At 42.7% G+C, this 13,387-nt stretch overlaps 1 protein-coding gene across 6 annotated transcripts in view; it reads left to right on the top strand.

Annotated features, from left to right (window-relative positions):
• LOC146660891 (transcription factor COE1) overlaps positions 1-13,387 on the top strand; it is a 91,978-nt gene that overhangs the window by 56,910 nt on the left and 21,681 nt on the right. For all 6 annotated transcript variants that reach the window (XM_085420938.1, XM_085420935.1, XM_085420937.1 and 3 more), the window contains exons 7-10: positions 166-247; positions 1,754-1,895; positions 3,155-3,288; positions 7,057-7,183. In XM_085420938.1, coding sequence (XP_085277064.1) covers positions 166-247; positions 1,754-1,895; positions 3,155-3,288; positions 7,057-7,183 — 485 coding nt within the window. The remainder of the gene's footprint in view (positions 1-165; positions 248-1,753; positions 1,896-3,154; positions 3,289-7,056; positions 7,184-13,387) is intronic.

Here is a 13,387-nt window from a genome sequence, read left to right as displayed (position 1 = left end):
TTCATTTTGACTTTCACACAGTATGAAATATTAATTTCTCTCTCTGTTTATGTGGATGTGTCTGCACTGGGCCTGAGCTCGCATTCTGGAGGAAAGCAGTCTTCACTCTGGTCTATTGTCAAGCTGTTAACCTCAAATATGGCCTTATCCTCTTTGTCTCCACAGATTTTTCCTCAAGTTTTTCCTCAAGTGCAACCAGAACTGTTTGAAGAATGCAGGAAACCCGAGAGACATGAGGAGGTTCCAGGTACAAACCGCAAGATTTTCTTCACTCTCGTAATTCATTCCTCATTTTCTTTTGTCGAGGCTTCTCTCTATACCTCGCTGTCTTTTTTCTCTCATTCTCGCCCTTCCCTTTGTCTCCTGTGGACATACCACATAATGACACAAATGCATGGCTGCTGCAACACATATACGCAGGAATGTGTGTATGCGTGTGTTTCTGTGTAAGTAAATAAGCTATCAGCGCCTGTACAGGAAACATGAGATCCTGACCCTGAGTAGTTGGAGCATAAATATACACACAATGCAGGGGTATAGAGGGGAGAGGGTAAGAGAGCCAAGCAGTGTGTGTGTGTAAGAGAGAGGGAGAGATAGGCCACAAATTGGCAATGATAAAAGAAAGATGCTAAAAAAAAAATCATGGCAACCAAAAAGAAAGAGATTATGCAGTCTGACAGGTGAGGCTGGGACAGAGATGGGGGTCCAGGGTGTCCCCCACCTCTCACCCTGTGTCAGCTGGGATAGCTCCAGCTGCCCAGGACCATAAGCTGGGTAAGCAGTGAGAAAAATGGGTGTATAAATAGAATATGGAAGAAGCAACTGAAAAATCCCATTTTTATTATCAGTCTAACATTCCCAGTATGCATCGGCATACTGCAAACCTGAGGGACCACGAGTGACAGAGACACAGCACGCAAATGCATTGCCTGTGACACTGTATCAAGAGAGAAAGAAAGAAGGTTGTGAATAAGATTTCAGGCAGTGCACTCAGTATTATTTCCTTATCTAAAGGCCACAACACAATCAGGAAGACACCACTTGAGCATGAATAGAGAAACTGGACGCCCAGGAGATACTGATAGATTTATTACCGTGGCACATGAGTATGGGAGTGTGTGTGTGTGCGTGCGTGCGTGCGTGCGTGCGTGCGTGTGTGTGTGTGTGTGTGTGTGTGTGTGTGTGTGTGTGTGTGTGTGTGGCGTGCTCTCTTGTGTACAGTCTTGTGTGTGTGAGAGTGAGATGGGATGGAGAGAGTCATCCAGCACCAAGTGTGTGACGGTATCTGTGCCTCTAATTGTGCAGCTCTATTGTAGTGGAACCAGAAAAGACAGCTCTGTTTCCCTGGGAGATAATTAAGGGCCGGACCCATCAGGAACTATTGGACAGAGGAGGACACACACACACACAGAGTGTACAGTGACTTAGTGTGTGTTGAGGGTGCTGGTAATAGCAGTGATAACAGGTTACATTTAAAGAGCTTTTCACAGTTTCATGCTTTTAACTCCTCCCTGCGATGATCCCTCGACCCCCGACTTTATAATTCCTCATTTTTTCTTTTCTTTTTTCTTTTTCTTTTCTTTCTCTTTCCCCGCTCCCTCCCTCCCTCCCTGCCTACCTCCTTTCCCACCCCTACCCATTTTTTATGTCCACCTTTTCCACCTTGTTCCCCAATCCTCTCCTTGTTAATCACCTTATTTTCTCAATTGTCCACCCAACTCTCTCTGCCACTCACCCCCTTACCTCTCTCCAGGTGGTCGTATCAACGACAGTGAGCGTGGAGGGACACGTCCTGTCGGTCTCTGATAACATGTTCGTTCACAACAACTCCAAACACGGTCGACGGGCCCGCAGGCTCGATCCTGTGGAGGGGACGCCGTCTTACCTAGAACACGGTAAGGAGTGTGTGTGCATGCATGCAAGCACGTGTGTGTGTGTGTCTGAGAGCATAAGCAGCATGGCCACCAGATGGTTGATGGTTTAATCCTATCAGGTGATTCCTGCCCCTCCATCTGGCTAATCCAACTCACTACACACACACATTGCATGGTGTGGTGCTTTCTGTGTGTGTCAGTGTGTGTGTATCGGTCTAATATCATTATGCTTTTTTTCATACTCAAACCCAGACTAAGGGGTGTTGTTGTAATTCAGCTGCATACTGATAATCACACACAAACACTTACACTGAGATGAGAGCTGGTTTTTGACAGACGGGTTTTTGTTGTTATGATATAGGATTAGATCACATGAGCTTAAACACACAATACTCTGTCATATTGAAGTGACATAAGCTGACTGTATCCATTATGTTTGAAGTCATGTGATGTACACCAAACCGTCTGTGTGTGCTTTTATCCATGTAAGATCATTAGTTTCAGAAATGAACTGTCCTAATCTCGTGCCAGTCAAGCTTTGGGATCAACAAACTGTAAACACACCAATACAGATTGCGTCCAAATGATGCTTTTAAACTACCTTCAATCAACGATAATGGAAAATTACACAGTGAAACAAGAAGTGAGCTTCTGTTTTTGGGGTTTTTTGTACAAGTCATTTAAATAAATCTCTTTTTTACCAGGAGTAAATAGTAAACTAACTGCTGTTGGTTCAGAGCTTTCAGTGATTTCTTTTAAAATTTTGGTTAAATTCTATTATTATGACAGTCTATTCTTTCCCACTCAAACACTTCTCAGAAACATAAATAATGGTTGAAACTGAAGTGAAGAGAACCCAAAGACTTTACTTGATACTTCAGCACTCGTTTCCTGTGTTTATCATTTTACTCAGCAGAATTATTTACAAGGGGAAACCCTTCTTTTTTGCACAAGGACCCATTGAAAAAGGACTCAGTCTTTGAATCTGCAGTGTTTTCAGTGAATAAGTGTGATGATCTGGAACACAGCCAGAATCCGCGGGTGCAGCAGGATGAATTATGAGGTGCAGATGCAACAGGGATGAAAACGCTTCAAGCCAGATTTCCCCTCCAGTTTGCAGACTGATTTGTGTTTTTTTTACAATAGCAATATAGTTAATATTTCATGTCTTTTTCAGCTGCAGTTTATTGTAGATGCATGTTAAATACCAAAAGTACCTAATTCTTTTTTTTCACCCTTTTACTCATGGATCTAATCATGCTCTCATCTATATGCTCCAGGAGCAGCGCCCTGCATTAAAGCCATTAGTCCCAGTGAGGGCTGGACTACGGGAGGTGCTACTGTCATCATCATAGGAGACAATTTCTTCGACGGTCTCCAAGTAATCTTCGGTACCATGCTGGTTTGGAGCGAGGTCAGTTTACCAGCCGTCCTGCCCCAGTGTTGTTTCAACCCCTCAACTGTGTGTTTTTGCCTTCGGAGCTTTGGAAGTAATTCAATATGAAAACACACTTTTCGTCATGGTCAGGCTCTTAACTGTGCGTGATCAAGTGCATGTTTGTGTGTACGTGTGTGTGTATGTGTGTTAATGTTTGTCTAAATGAGGTTTGGCTCTCTAATGAGTCCCCACCAACGAGCGACCACCGCCCCTCACTACCTTCCTCACCCACACTCCCTCTGTCTCTTTCTCTCTGGAATACTGATCAAATCAGCAGATTTTGATAGCCATCAGCTTAATGCTCACAAAAACACTCCCTCTCTCTCACACACACACGTACAGCTCACTATCATACTTTTCCCCAGCTCCACTCCTCGACTGAATGTTTATTTGTCTTTTGACTCCACTCACCGTGTGTGCCGAGCGACCGTGGCTCTTTTCCAACAACAACAGCGACAGTGTTTCTGTGTGTGTGTGTGTGTGTGCGTGTGTGTGTGTGTGTGCGTGTGTGCGTGTGTGTGTGTGTGTGTGTGTGTGTGTGTGTGTGTACACACACACTGGCAAACATGGATGGGTGTTTGTGTGTCTGTGTTAAGAGCTGAGGGGTTTGTTTACAGTGTTGAGAGCCACACTTACACTCACTAACATGTGTACAGAGTCTCAGTTCAGTTCAAACTGACTCAGCTCTCTTGGCGTTCCTCATTCCATCCTTCGAATGGATTTTAGCCAACCAAATGCTTCATTTGCACTCAACCTGATTATTGATTTCGAAGCAAGAAAACACAGTTTGAAAAAGGTCCGTCGGTGGAAAGTCATTACATGTTTGCCAAGTGGGGTTTGTCTGTATCTCTCCATCCTGTCTACTTTTTTTTCAAAACCCTTAACAGATATTTTGAAAATCATCCATAAATATGTTATAACTGGTTCAAGTGTGTCTCGAATATGGCTCAAAAACAATGATTTATCTTCCTCCTGGTATAAACAGAGATGCTGGAAGGTCAGGATTTAGTTCATTTCTATTTTCTTTTTATTTACCCTAAACTTGTGGTCCATTTCAAACTAAGTCATGTAACATACTGTCATCATTGTGGAGCAATTCTGTCATCGTCATTTATTGAGGTTTACCACAATTAGTTCATGTCACAGCTCCATTAAGGTCTCGCCACAGCATTTGAACCGAGTTGAGGTCTGCACTTTGACTAGGGCCATTTCAGCACCGTTGTTCTGTCCATCGTCTTCTACTGGAACAGATCCCAGCTGTCAGTGGGCGATAGGTGGGTTACACCTTGGACAGGTCGCCAGTCTACCACAAGCTATACACAAAGAGACAGGCAATAAATCACACTCACATTCACAGCTACGGACGGTTTAGAACAGGGGTGGGCAACTCCAGGCCTCGAGGGCCGGTGTCCCTGCAGGTTTTAGATGTGTCCTTGAACCAACACAGCTGATTTAAATGGCTAAATTAGCTCCTCGACATGTCCTGAAGTGCTCCAGAGGCCTGGTAACAAACTAATCATGTGATTCAGGTGTGTTCACCCAAGGTGAGATCTAAAACCTGCAGGACACCGGCCTTCGAGGCCTGGAATTGCCCACCCCTGGTTTAGAATCACCCGTTTATGTAACATGCATGTCTTTGGACTGTGGGAAAACCCAGAGTATGCAAACTCCACATGGAAAGGCCACATCATGTGCACTCAAATCCAAGCCTTTCTTGCTGTGAAGTGAGGGTGCTAACTAATGCACCACTTCACAAGCGCATGGCACAACACAGAAGAGCCACCTCCACAGGACAAGACTCAGCAGTCCATCTGCATCTTAAGGATAAAGGACACTCTTTCGAGGATGCCAATGTTCACATTTTGGACAGAGAGGACAGAAAGAGGAAAGAGGAGTGAAGGAAGCCATCTATGTCCACTGTGAGCGACCATCTTTGAACAGAGGCGGGGGTTTACGACACCAACTCTCTGCCATCTATAATCCAGTTTTGAGATCCCTTCCCAGACGCCTTAACGCCCACTCACATCCTGGGCCATCTGACCTCAGGAATTCGCATGATAAGGTGGGGCCAGGTTTCACAATGAACACACCCGAAACTCTGGCTGATTGGGACCCACACCCAGTTTCACACCTTGGCTCAGGCGATTAGAGGATCATCAGGGGGTCCTTTTGTCCCTCTGTGGGGGGTTACTCCCACTAGGTTTATATCTGGGACTCTCCACCATTTGACCTTAGAACTGAAGAAGCTTCTCGGATGAGAGGTGAAACGTCTTCAAGCTACTTAAAGAAGTCCAGACGCTTTTCTTTGCAAGCTCCTTTGACTACGATGACGTGGATGACTGAGAACCTTCACAGACATAACTAATGCACCATTTTGCCACCCCCATCATTGTTCTGTTGCATGACCCAACTGGGCCAAAACTTAGCTGTTGGACGAATGTCCCCACATCTTACTCTAGAACAGCGGTCCCCAACCTTTTTTGCGCCACGGACTGGTTTATGCCTGACAATATTTTCACGGACCGGCCTTTAAGGTGTCGCGGATAAATACAACAAAATAAAACTAGTACCGGTACCGAAAAAAGAAGATTTATTCATAACACACGTGAAAAGACCAAGGAAAACCGAGTTAACGATAAAAACGATAACAAAATAACGCTGAAAACCGATAAAAACCCTGAAAACCATACATTTCACACCTGAGCCTCAACTCTCGCGGCCCGGTACCAAGCGACTCATGGACCGGTACCGGTCTGAGGCCCGGGGATTGGGGACCGCTGCTCTAGAACGTTTGGTATACAGAGGAGTTCGTGGTCGACTCAATGATTGTAAGGTGTCCAGGTCCTGTGGCTGCAAGAAAAGCCCAAGTCATCACCCCTGCACTACTGTGTTTGACAGTTGGTATTTCTGCATTATGGCCAAACATCTCCATTATGGTCTTGTCGGTCTAAGGGACATTGTTCCAGAAGTCTTGTGGTTTGTTCAGATGCAACTTTGTAAACCTAAGCCATGTTGCCATGTTCTTTTTAGACAGAGGCTTTTAGAAAGAGGCAAACAAGCCACACTTTTTATTTCTTTTTCTGTGTGTTTTTCTGATCATGTTGTTGTGAACTTCAACATTTAACATGCTAACTGAGGGCTGTAGAGTCTTGGGCGCACTTTCACAATTTCCCAAGCATTGCATGGTCTGACCTTGGGGTGACTTTGCTGAGACCACTCCTGGCAAGATTGTGGCATTGTGTTAACACACACCTGAACGCTCCGGACCAGTAAACCTGCCAAAACCTCTGCTTTTATAGAGGTGCTCACACTTGCTGATGACGACTCTATGACTCATTTTAAATCTTAGCTAATAATGAAAAAAGGAATCAGTGGTTTTGCTCCAAATGCCACCTTCAAATTCAGACTAATGCAAAAATGCATTAAATTCAAATATAAAACCAGGTCAGCTAGAGATCAATTTCACATCATTAACAAGCGATCAATCTCCAACCCAACAACTAAAATAAAGTTTAGAGCAAAGCTTCAGTATGCAGGTTTATTTAAATCTGCGACTGAATTACTAGATTTAAAGGAAACATCTTTTTTTTTTTTTATCAGTGGAGATATTTTTCATGAATAGAGAAAACCTAGCTGCACAACATTAAGAACTAAAGGTGCTGTGGTGTCCCGATGTTTAATACTTCATTCTTCTTGATTCTTCGGGTGATTTGACTCTTGGTACTCTGTTCCTTGCTTTTCTAGCTGATTACACCACATGCCATCCGGGTGCAGACGCCTCCCAGACACATCCCTGGGGTTGTAGAGGTCACTCTGTCTTACAAGTCTAAACAGTTCTGCAAAGGCACACCAGGGAGGTTCATATACACAGGTAGGTTCAAAGAACACAGTTACACACACATACAATTTACTGTATTGTCTTAATTAAAATATGTTTTTCTTCTTCTAATATGAAAACTGTCTAATTTGTCATTGTAGGTTAGTGAAAAGGTGTGTTTGCATATATAAGCTTTTGTATGTGCATTTGTGTGTTTGTACATGTTTCAGAGAGACTGTGTCTGAATGTGCGTGTGTGTGTGTGTGTGAATAACATCTATGAGTTGTAGTTCACTCTCAGGCCAGACAGTGTTGAACTAATGACTGTAGATTAGTCAACATTAACGACCCACACTCGTTAGAATGTTGCCATAATCAGAGGCTCGTTAAAACCAGCTACAATTAAACAGTCTGCTCTTTATAGCCCTCCATACTGAAACTATTAGTGAAATCATCCAGAACACCCAGTTTACTAACGCACATTAAACGCACACACACAAACACACACGTTTCTGACCGGATTGTTGACTTTGAGTGAGCATTTTCCTGCTAAACGGAGTAGTGCAGGAAAAGGAGAGAAAGCATGCGTGTGTGTGTTACTTTGCACATACATGTGGAAATGGATGGAGGTGATGTGATGTCTGGTATTGATCCGCTCAACATGGCTCCATCACACCATAACGATGACGTCATTCACAGATTCACAGACAAGGGGGGGAATTGTAGCTGCCATAGAAATTCTTGGAGTCTTGAGACATTTAATGACGCCAACATTACAGGAGGATTTAAACATGATCAATGAAGATGGAAAAAAAACTTACAATGAATAAATGTGAGTTTTACTCTTGGGGACAAGTACATAAAATCTCTAATATTTCCTGCTCAAGAGGTGAGAAGAAAGTGATGAAGTCTGCATTTCAGCTTTGCGTGCTTTATTTGATTAAATTAAGCTCGATGTGTATTCCATGATAATGCCCAACAAAAAGTCATAGAGGAAGAACAGTATTAGGGAAGTAACTGAAAAAGGAAGGACAAATGCAAGCACTTCACTGCTTTAAACCAGTCGGGATTGTACAATTTAAGAAAAATGGGCTTCTGTGTGAAATCGCAGCTATCACCACAAAAAAAAAGCAGCAATTATAAGCTTAAATGGCAGACCCACAATCAGGATTTTGTTAGATGATGGCTGTACAAAATTTTGAGGAGTAAAATGTCAGGCGATGTGAGTTTCTTTTAAAGGTAGTTCCTTTGTAAAAGATCTCCAGCTTGCTTCAGTGTTCTTCAGACGCAACATCTTTGTGACCCTGAGGCTAGCCGGCTGGTAATTGGTCCGTCTGGCATCTAACTGCTGCTCCTATTGGGCGCAGATGACCCACTCGTGACCTTGCGATTGGCTAATGGCTTCAACATGTGACCCAGGAAACGCGATCCGTTAGTGCGGTTGCCTGATCCCGCCTCGAGGTTGACTCCTTGCTAGAAGTCACTGGTGAAAGGTCAGGGTGGTGAAAGCTGATTGGCTGTGGTGGTTTTTCAGCGCTTAAGCTGTGGTTGCCTCTGGGTGTAAGGGCTGCGCAATTAAACATACTCACGAGCACACATGTGCAAAAAAACGCGCACGCACACACCACACGTAAAAACGCACGCAAAGCCACACTTACATGGGGTCATGTCTTACACAACTTACCACACACACTTTCAAACAGGGGCAGGAGTTTAAAGTAATTGTAAATCAGAGTGATATGAGGGAAAGATGGTGACTAGTCTGGTAAACAGATGGTCTACCACATATGTATACACACACACACACGCACACACACATACAAACACACGCACACACATACAAACACACACACACCCTACATGCACACATGGTGCCGTATGGCTGCCTCATCTGCCCGATGGGAAAAATTTACATTCTCGACATCACACACCATAAACTATAAACACACAAAGGTACAAAGTGACAATCAATAAATGCTGGCATTATGAACGCATGTGTGGACACACACTCGTATAAAGAGCTGATTTATTATCAACAGCTGAAGAAAAAAAAACTCAGAAAGCTCAGAAACTTTTAGAGAAATTTGAAAAATGGTGACAATTTTACACTTTTTTTCTTCACTTTTCCAAACAACCTCGCTTGGAGACGGGAGAAGTGAGAAATAGAGAGATTAAAAACAGAAAGCTGGAGATGCATAAAAAGGGGGGGGGGGGGGGTGCATAGGAAGAAAGGTGGATTTTTAAAACCAGATTGTAAAGTATCGATCCGCTCATAAGTGGATCACATATACTGATACACACATGCAGATACACTCATCGTACATAGACACATATACAAACACACGGAAAGTCACAGAGAGAAGACGAGCTCGGGAGAAAGAGATCTCATCTCATAAGGAGAAGAATGAAGCAATAATTCAGTGGTATTGAACTGCTGGCTGGCCAGAGAATCAATATCACCACACCTCCTCTTCTCCTCCTCCTTTTCTTCTTCTTTTTCTCCTTTTACATCAGTCCCCTCTGTCCTTTCACCCACCCAATTTCACTCGCTTCCCTCCCCTCCTGCTCTTTACCCCATTGTTTTTCCTCTTTCTGCACATTCTTTTGTTTCAACACCACCCAAAGATAACTAGAAAAACATCGCCATTTTACAATAAATGCACATGAGAAATCCTAGACATACACCACCCCCACGTCTTCTCTTCTGTCTCCCTCCTCTGTTCACATTTTATTGTGAAACAGGAGTGGATGGCCTGTCCTCATGAAACTTCAATGAGTATTGATCTGATGGCAGCTCTGGACTCTGGAGGAAGAACTAGGCTGGAGGATGGAGGGGCGGTGGAAGAATGGATGGACGGATAAAAGTGGCAGAAGGTGTAGTTAAGAAAAAAGGAAGGAGGTGAAGCGGAAGAGAGTAGGAGGAGGGGAGAGGAGAGAGTCATGCAGTGATGATTTCACAGGCAGAAGGGTGGCAGGATTTGTCGAGATGAAACAGGTTCAAGCTTCAGTGTCACCAAATCGTCCACCGTCTTGAAGCTGTTTATCTTTTTTTAGACTCATCATTGACACAACTCATATCATTGGATTAACACGGTGCTATGAAATGTATTTGCCCCCTTCCTGATTCCTTTTTGCATATTTATCACATTTTCAGATATTGTTGACAAATTTGAACATTAAACAAATAATAAACCAAGCAGAAAGGGAAAAGCGCCGAAAGGTGATCTCCTCTCAAAGACCAACACATCATGCAACAATGTAAAGAAACAACTGAGAAACAAAGTCAGTGGCATGTATTAGTCTGGAAAGGGTTACTAGCGAGTTCTAAGTCTTTGGGACTCCAGTCAGAGCCATTATCCACAAATGGAGAAAACTTGGAACGATGAAACTTCCCAGGAGTGGCCGGCCTGCCGAAGTCACTCCAAGAGCGCATCAACAACTTATCCAGGAGGTCACAAAAGAACCTAAAAAAACATCTAAAGACCTGCAGGTCTCACTTGCTTCAGGGTGTAGAAGACTTGCCATAAAAGATGGAACCATGAATTCTGCTCTACCAAAAAACCCTGAAGGTGAATGTCTGGCCATCAGTTCTTGCCCTTAAACTGAAACACACTTACATTACACAGCAGGACAATAATCTGATACCCACCAGCAAGTCCGCCTCTGAACACCTCAAAAAACTAAATAAAGGTTCTGCAGTGGCTTAGTCAAAGCCTGGACTTAAATCTAGTGCTGTGGTCTGACCTTAAACAGGTCATTCCTACTCGGATATCTTTGAGTGTGGATGAATTAAAACAATTCTGTTAAGAAGAGCGGGCCAAAACCCCTCCACAGCAACTTGAAACACTCATTGCCAGTTTTTGCAAACACTTGATTGCAGTTCTTGTTGCTAAGGTTGGCACAACCAATTAATAGCCTTAAGGGGCAGTTATGTTTTCACACAGGGACAGGTAAGCTTGGATAACTTTTTTCCCTTAATAAGTGAAATCATCATTTAAAAACGTCATTTTGCATTTACCCAGTTACCCAGTAAGTGTGAAAAATATGCAAAAAACTAAGAAGCCATGAAGAAGGCAAATACTTTTTCACACCACTGTACTCTATGTCCTTATGTCAAAACTGGCATCTGGAGACCCCCCAACTGATTGTAGTTGTCAGCATTTCTATGGTAAGTGAACCTAATCTGATACTACTAATGCCTTTTATAGCTGATGTGTAACCACTGGAGTGAGTTCTGTTGGGTGATCATTATTGTATTTTGCACAACTCTGTTGCTTGTGAAGCTCGCACACAAGAATTTCACTCACATGTGCTGTACCAATGTACCTGCACATGTGATGTGACAATAAAAGTGATTTGATTTGATTTGATTTGATGTTGTTGCTTCTGTGCATTAAGAAACTGCTAAATCTTTTGGGAAACCTGAACTTTTTGCTTCAAAATTCACACAAACTGTACATGTAACTACGCAAATCCATAAATACGCAAACATTCCCACCTTAAAAAAACATTTAGTTCTATTAATAAAGAGTCAGTTGGAGATACTTGAGGCCTAAGGTACTGAAACCGCTCAAAGTCATGCTTTTGTATATTTGTACATGAATGTGTGTGTGTGCGTGTGTGTGTGTGTGATATTACAGTTGGCATCGTCTCTAGAGATGTACAGGGAGCGTGGATCTGACACTGGCAGTTAATTTTGGCAGTTGATATCCCGCTGACTGTTAGGCAGCTGTTTTTCTAATTTTTGTTTTTCTCAACTATGACTAAGTTTAGTTTTCGGCTTTGTTTGTTTTTATTGCTTGAACACAAGCTCTCTTCACTCCTTTCGCCACCTCTCACCTGATTCTATTCTTTTCTGCTTTCATTTCTTCTTGCTCTTCTGCTCCTCCTTGACCTACTTCCTTCCAGACCACTCCATCATGTTCACATAATTATCCTATGTGGATCTTAAAAATCATAATTTGTCCAAAAACTTTCCTTGGAGCAGGGAGAAGTACTGTCCATGACAGTTTAACATCTGGTGTTTTTATAGCTCTGCAATTTATGAAGTTATCTTGCTAACAAATTGCGGTTCAGGACATAACAGAAACCAGAAACTTGGGTGTGATGTGATAATAAAACAGACATATATCTAAAACACACACACACACACACAGAAACTAGAAAACAACACAAGATATTCAGCTGCAACTAATTTAATAGTGCTGGATGTGGAAAGTACCCGATATCACTGCAGCTGCACACTTGGACATCACACACGTGCAGACACACCTACTGTGCATCCATTCATGTGTCCATTTGTCTTTGTCTTTTTTTCTACACTTATTCTTTAACTCAACTTAAGCATACATGGGTCGAAAAATGGGGTGAAGACACATGTTCAGCACATATAAATAAACACAGAAAATCCTTTAAAGCCGTCATCCTGACTGACAGAGCTTTCATGTCTCTACTTGAGTGACATATTGATTGTGTAAAGACTGCAGAGGGCTGTAATTGGGACATTAAAGTGAACACTAAACGCTCTTTAAAACCCTTTAGATTATACACCTGCAGTGTTATTATCATACAAGTGCTTTTGACACCATTAGCGACTGCACCAGGTTTATCCATCTCTGCACATATTTGCATTAACCGCCTGCACTCTATCAGGTCTGCTACCATTAATAATGGCAGTGTAATATCAGTTAGACTGGGCCGCCTCCCCAGAGTTAATGCTTATGTTTTAAGGTATGTATGTATTTATTGTAGATTATATTTATGTAGCTCTGCAGAGGTAAAACCTTAATAAATAAAGCTAAAACTATGCAAGGCAACTGTAGATGTCTCAAATAGTGGTGCAGAAATATACTCACTGCCATCAGGGACATATGTTCAATTGCTCATTAAAGTAAATATCTGATCAGCCAAACACATGGAAGCACCTTAATGCCTTAAGGATTGTAGATGTGGTCAAGACGACCTGCTGAAGTTTAGCTGTTCATGGCAGCTGTGGTAATGTAAAGGCTTAGGGGACACTATGACAACTGAGCATTGTCACAGCCTCATGTCCATCCCTTTATGACCACAGTGTACCCATCTTCAGATGGCTTTTTCTTTGCACAATAGCACGCCATGTTGCAAAGTTCAAAACATCTCAAACTACTTTCTTGAATATAATAATAAGTTGACTGTACTCAAATGGCATTCACGGTCAACAGATTTCAATCCAGTAAAACACCTTTGGGATGTGATGGAACAGGGAGATTGAAATCATGGA

The sequence above is a fragment of the Rhamphochromis longiceps genome, linkage group LG10 (genome assembly GCF_057381845.1).
Source record: "Rhamphochromis longiceps isolate RC_006_pf linkage group LG10, R_longiceps_female_GT1.1, whole genome shotgun sequence".
NCBI classification, from domain to species: domain Eukaryota; kingdom Metazoa; phylum Chordata; class Actinopteri; order Cichliformes; family Cichlidae; genus Rhamphochromis; species Rhamphochromis longiceps.
Note: the sequence above shows the minus strand (reverse complement) of the source record. Positions and strands in the feature narration are given on the sequence as shown.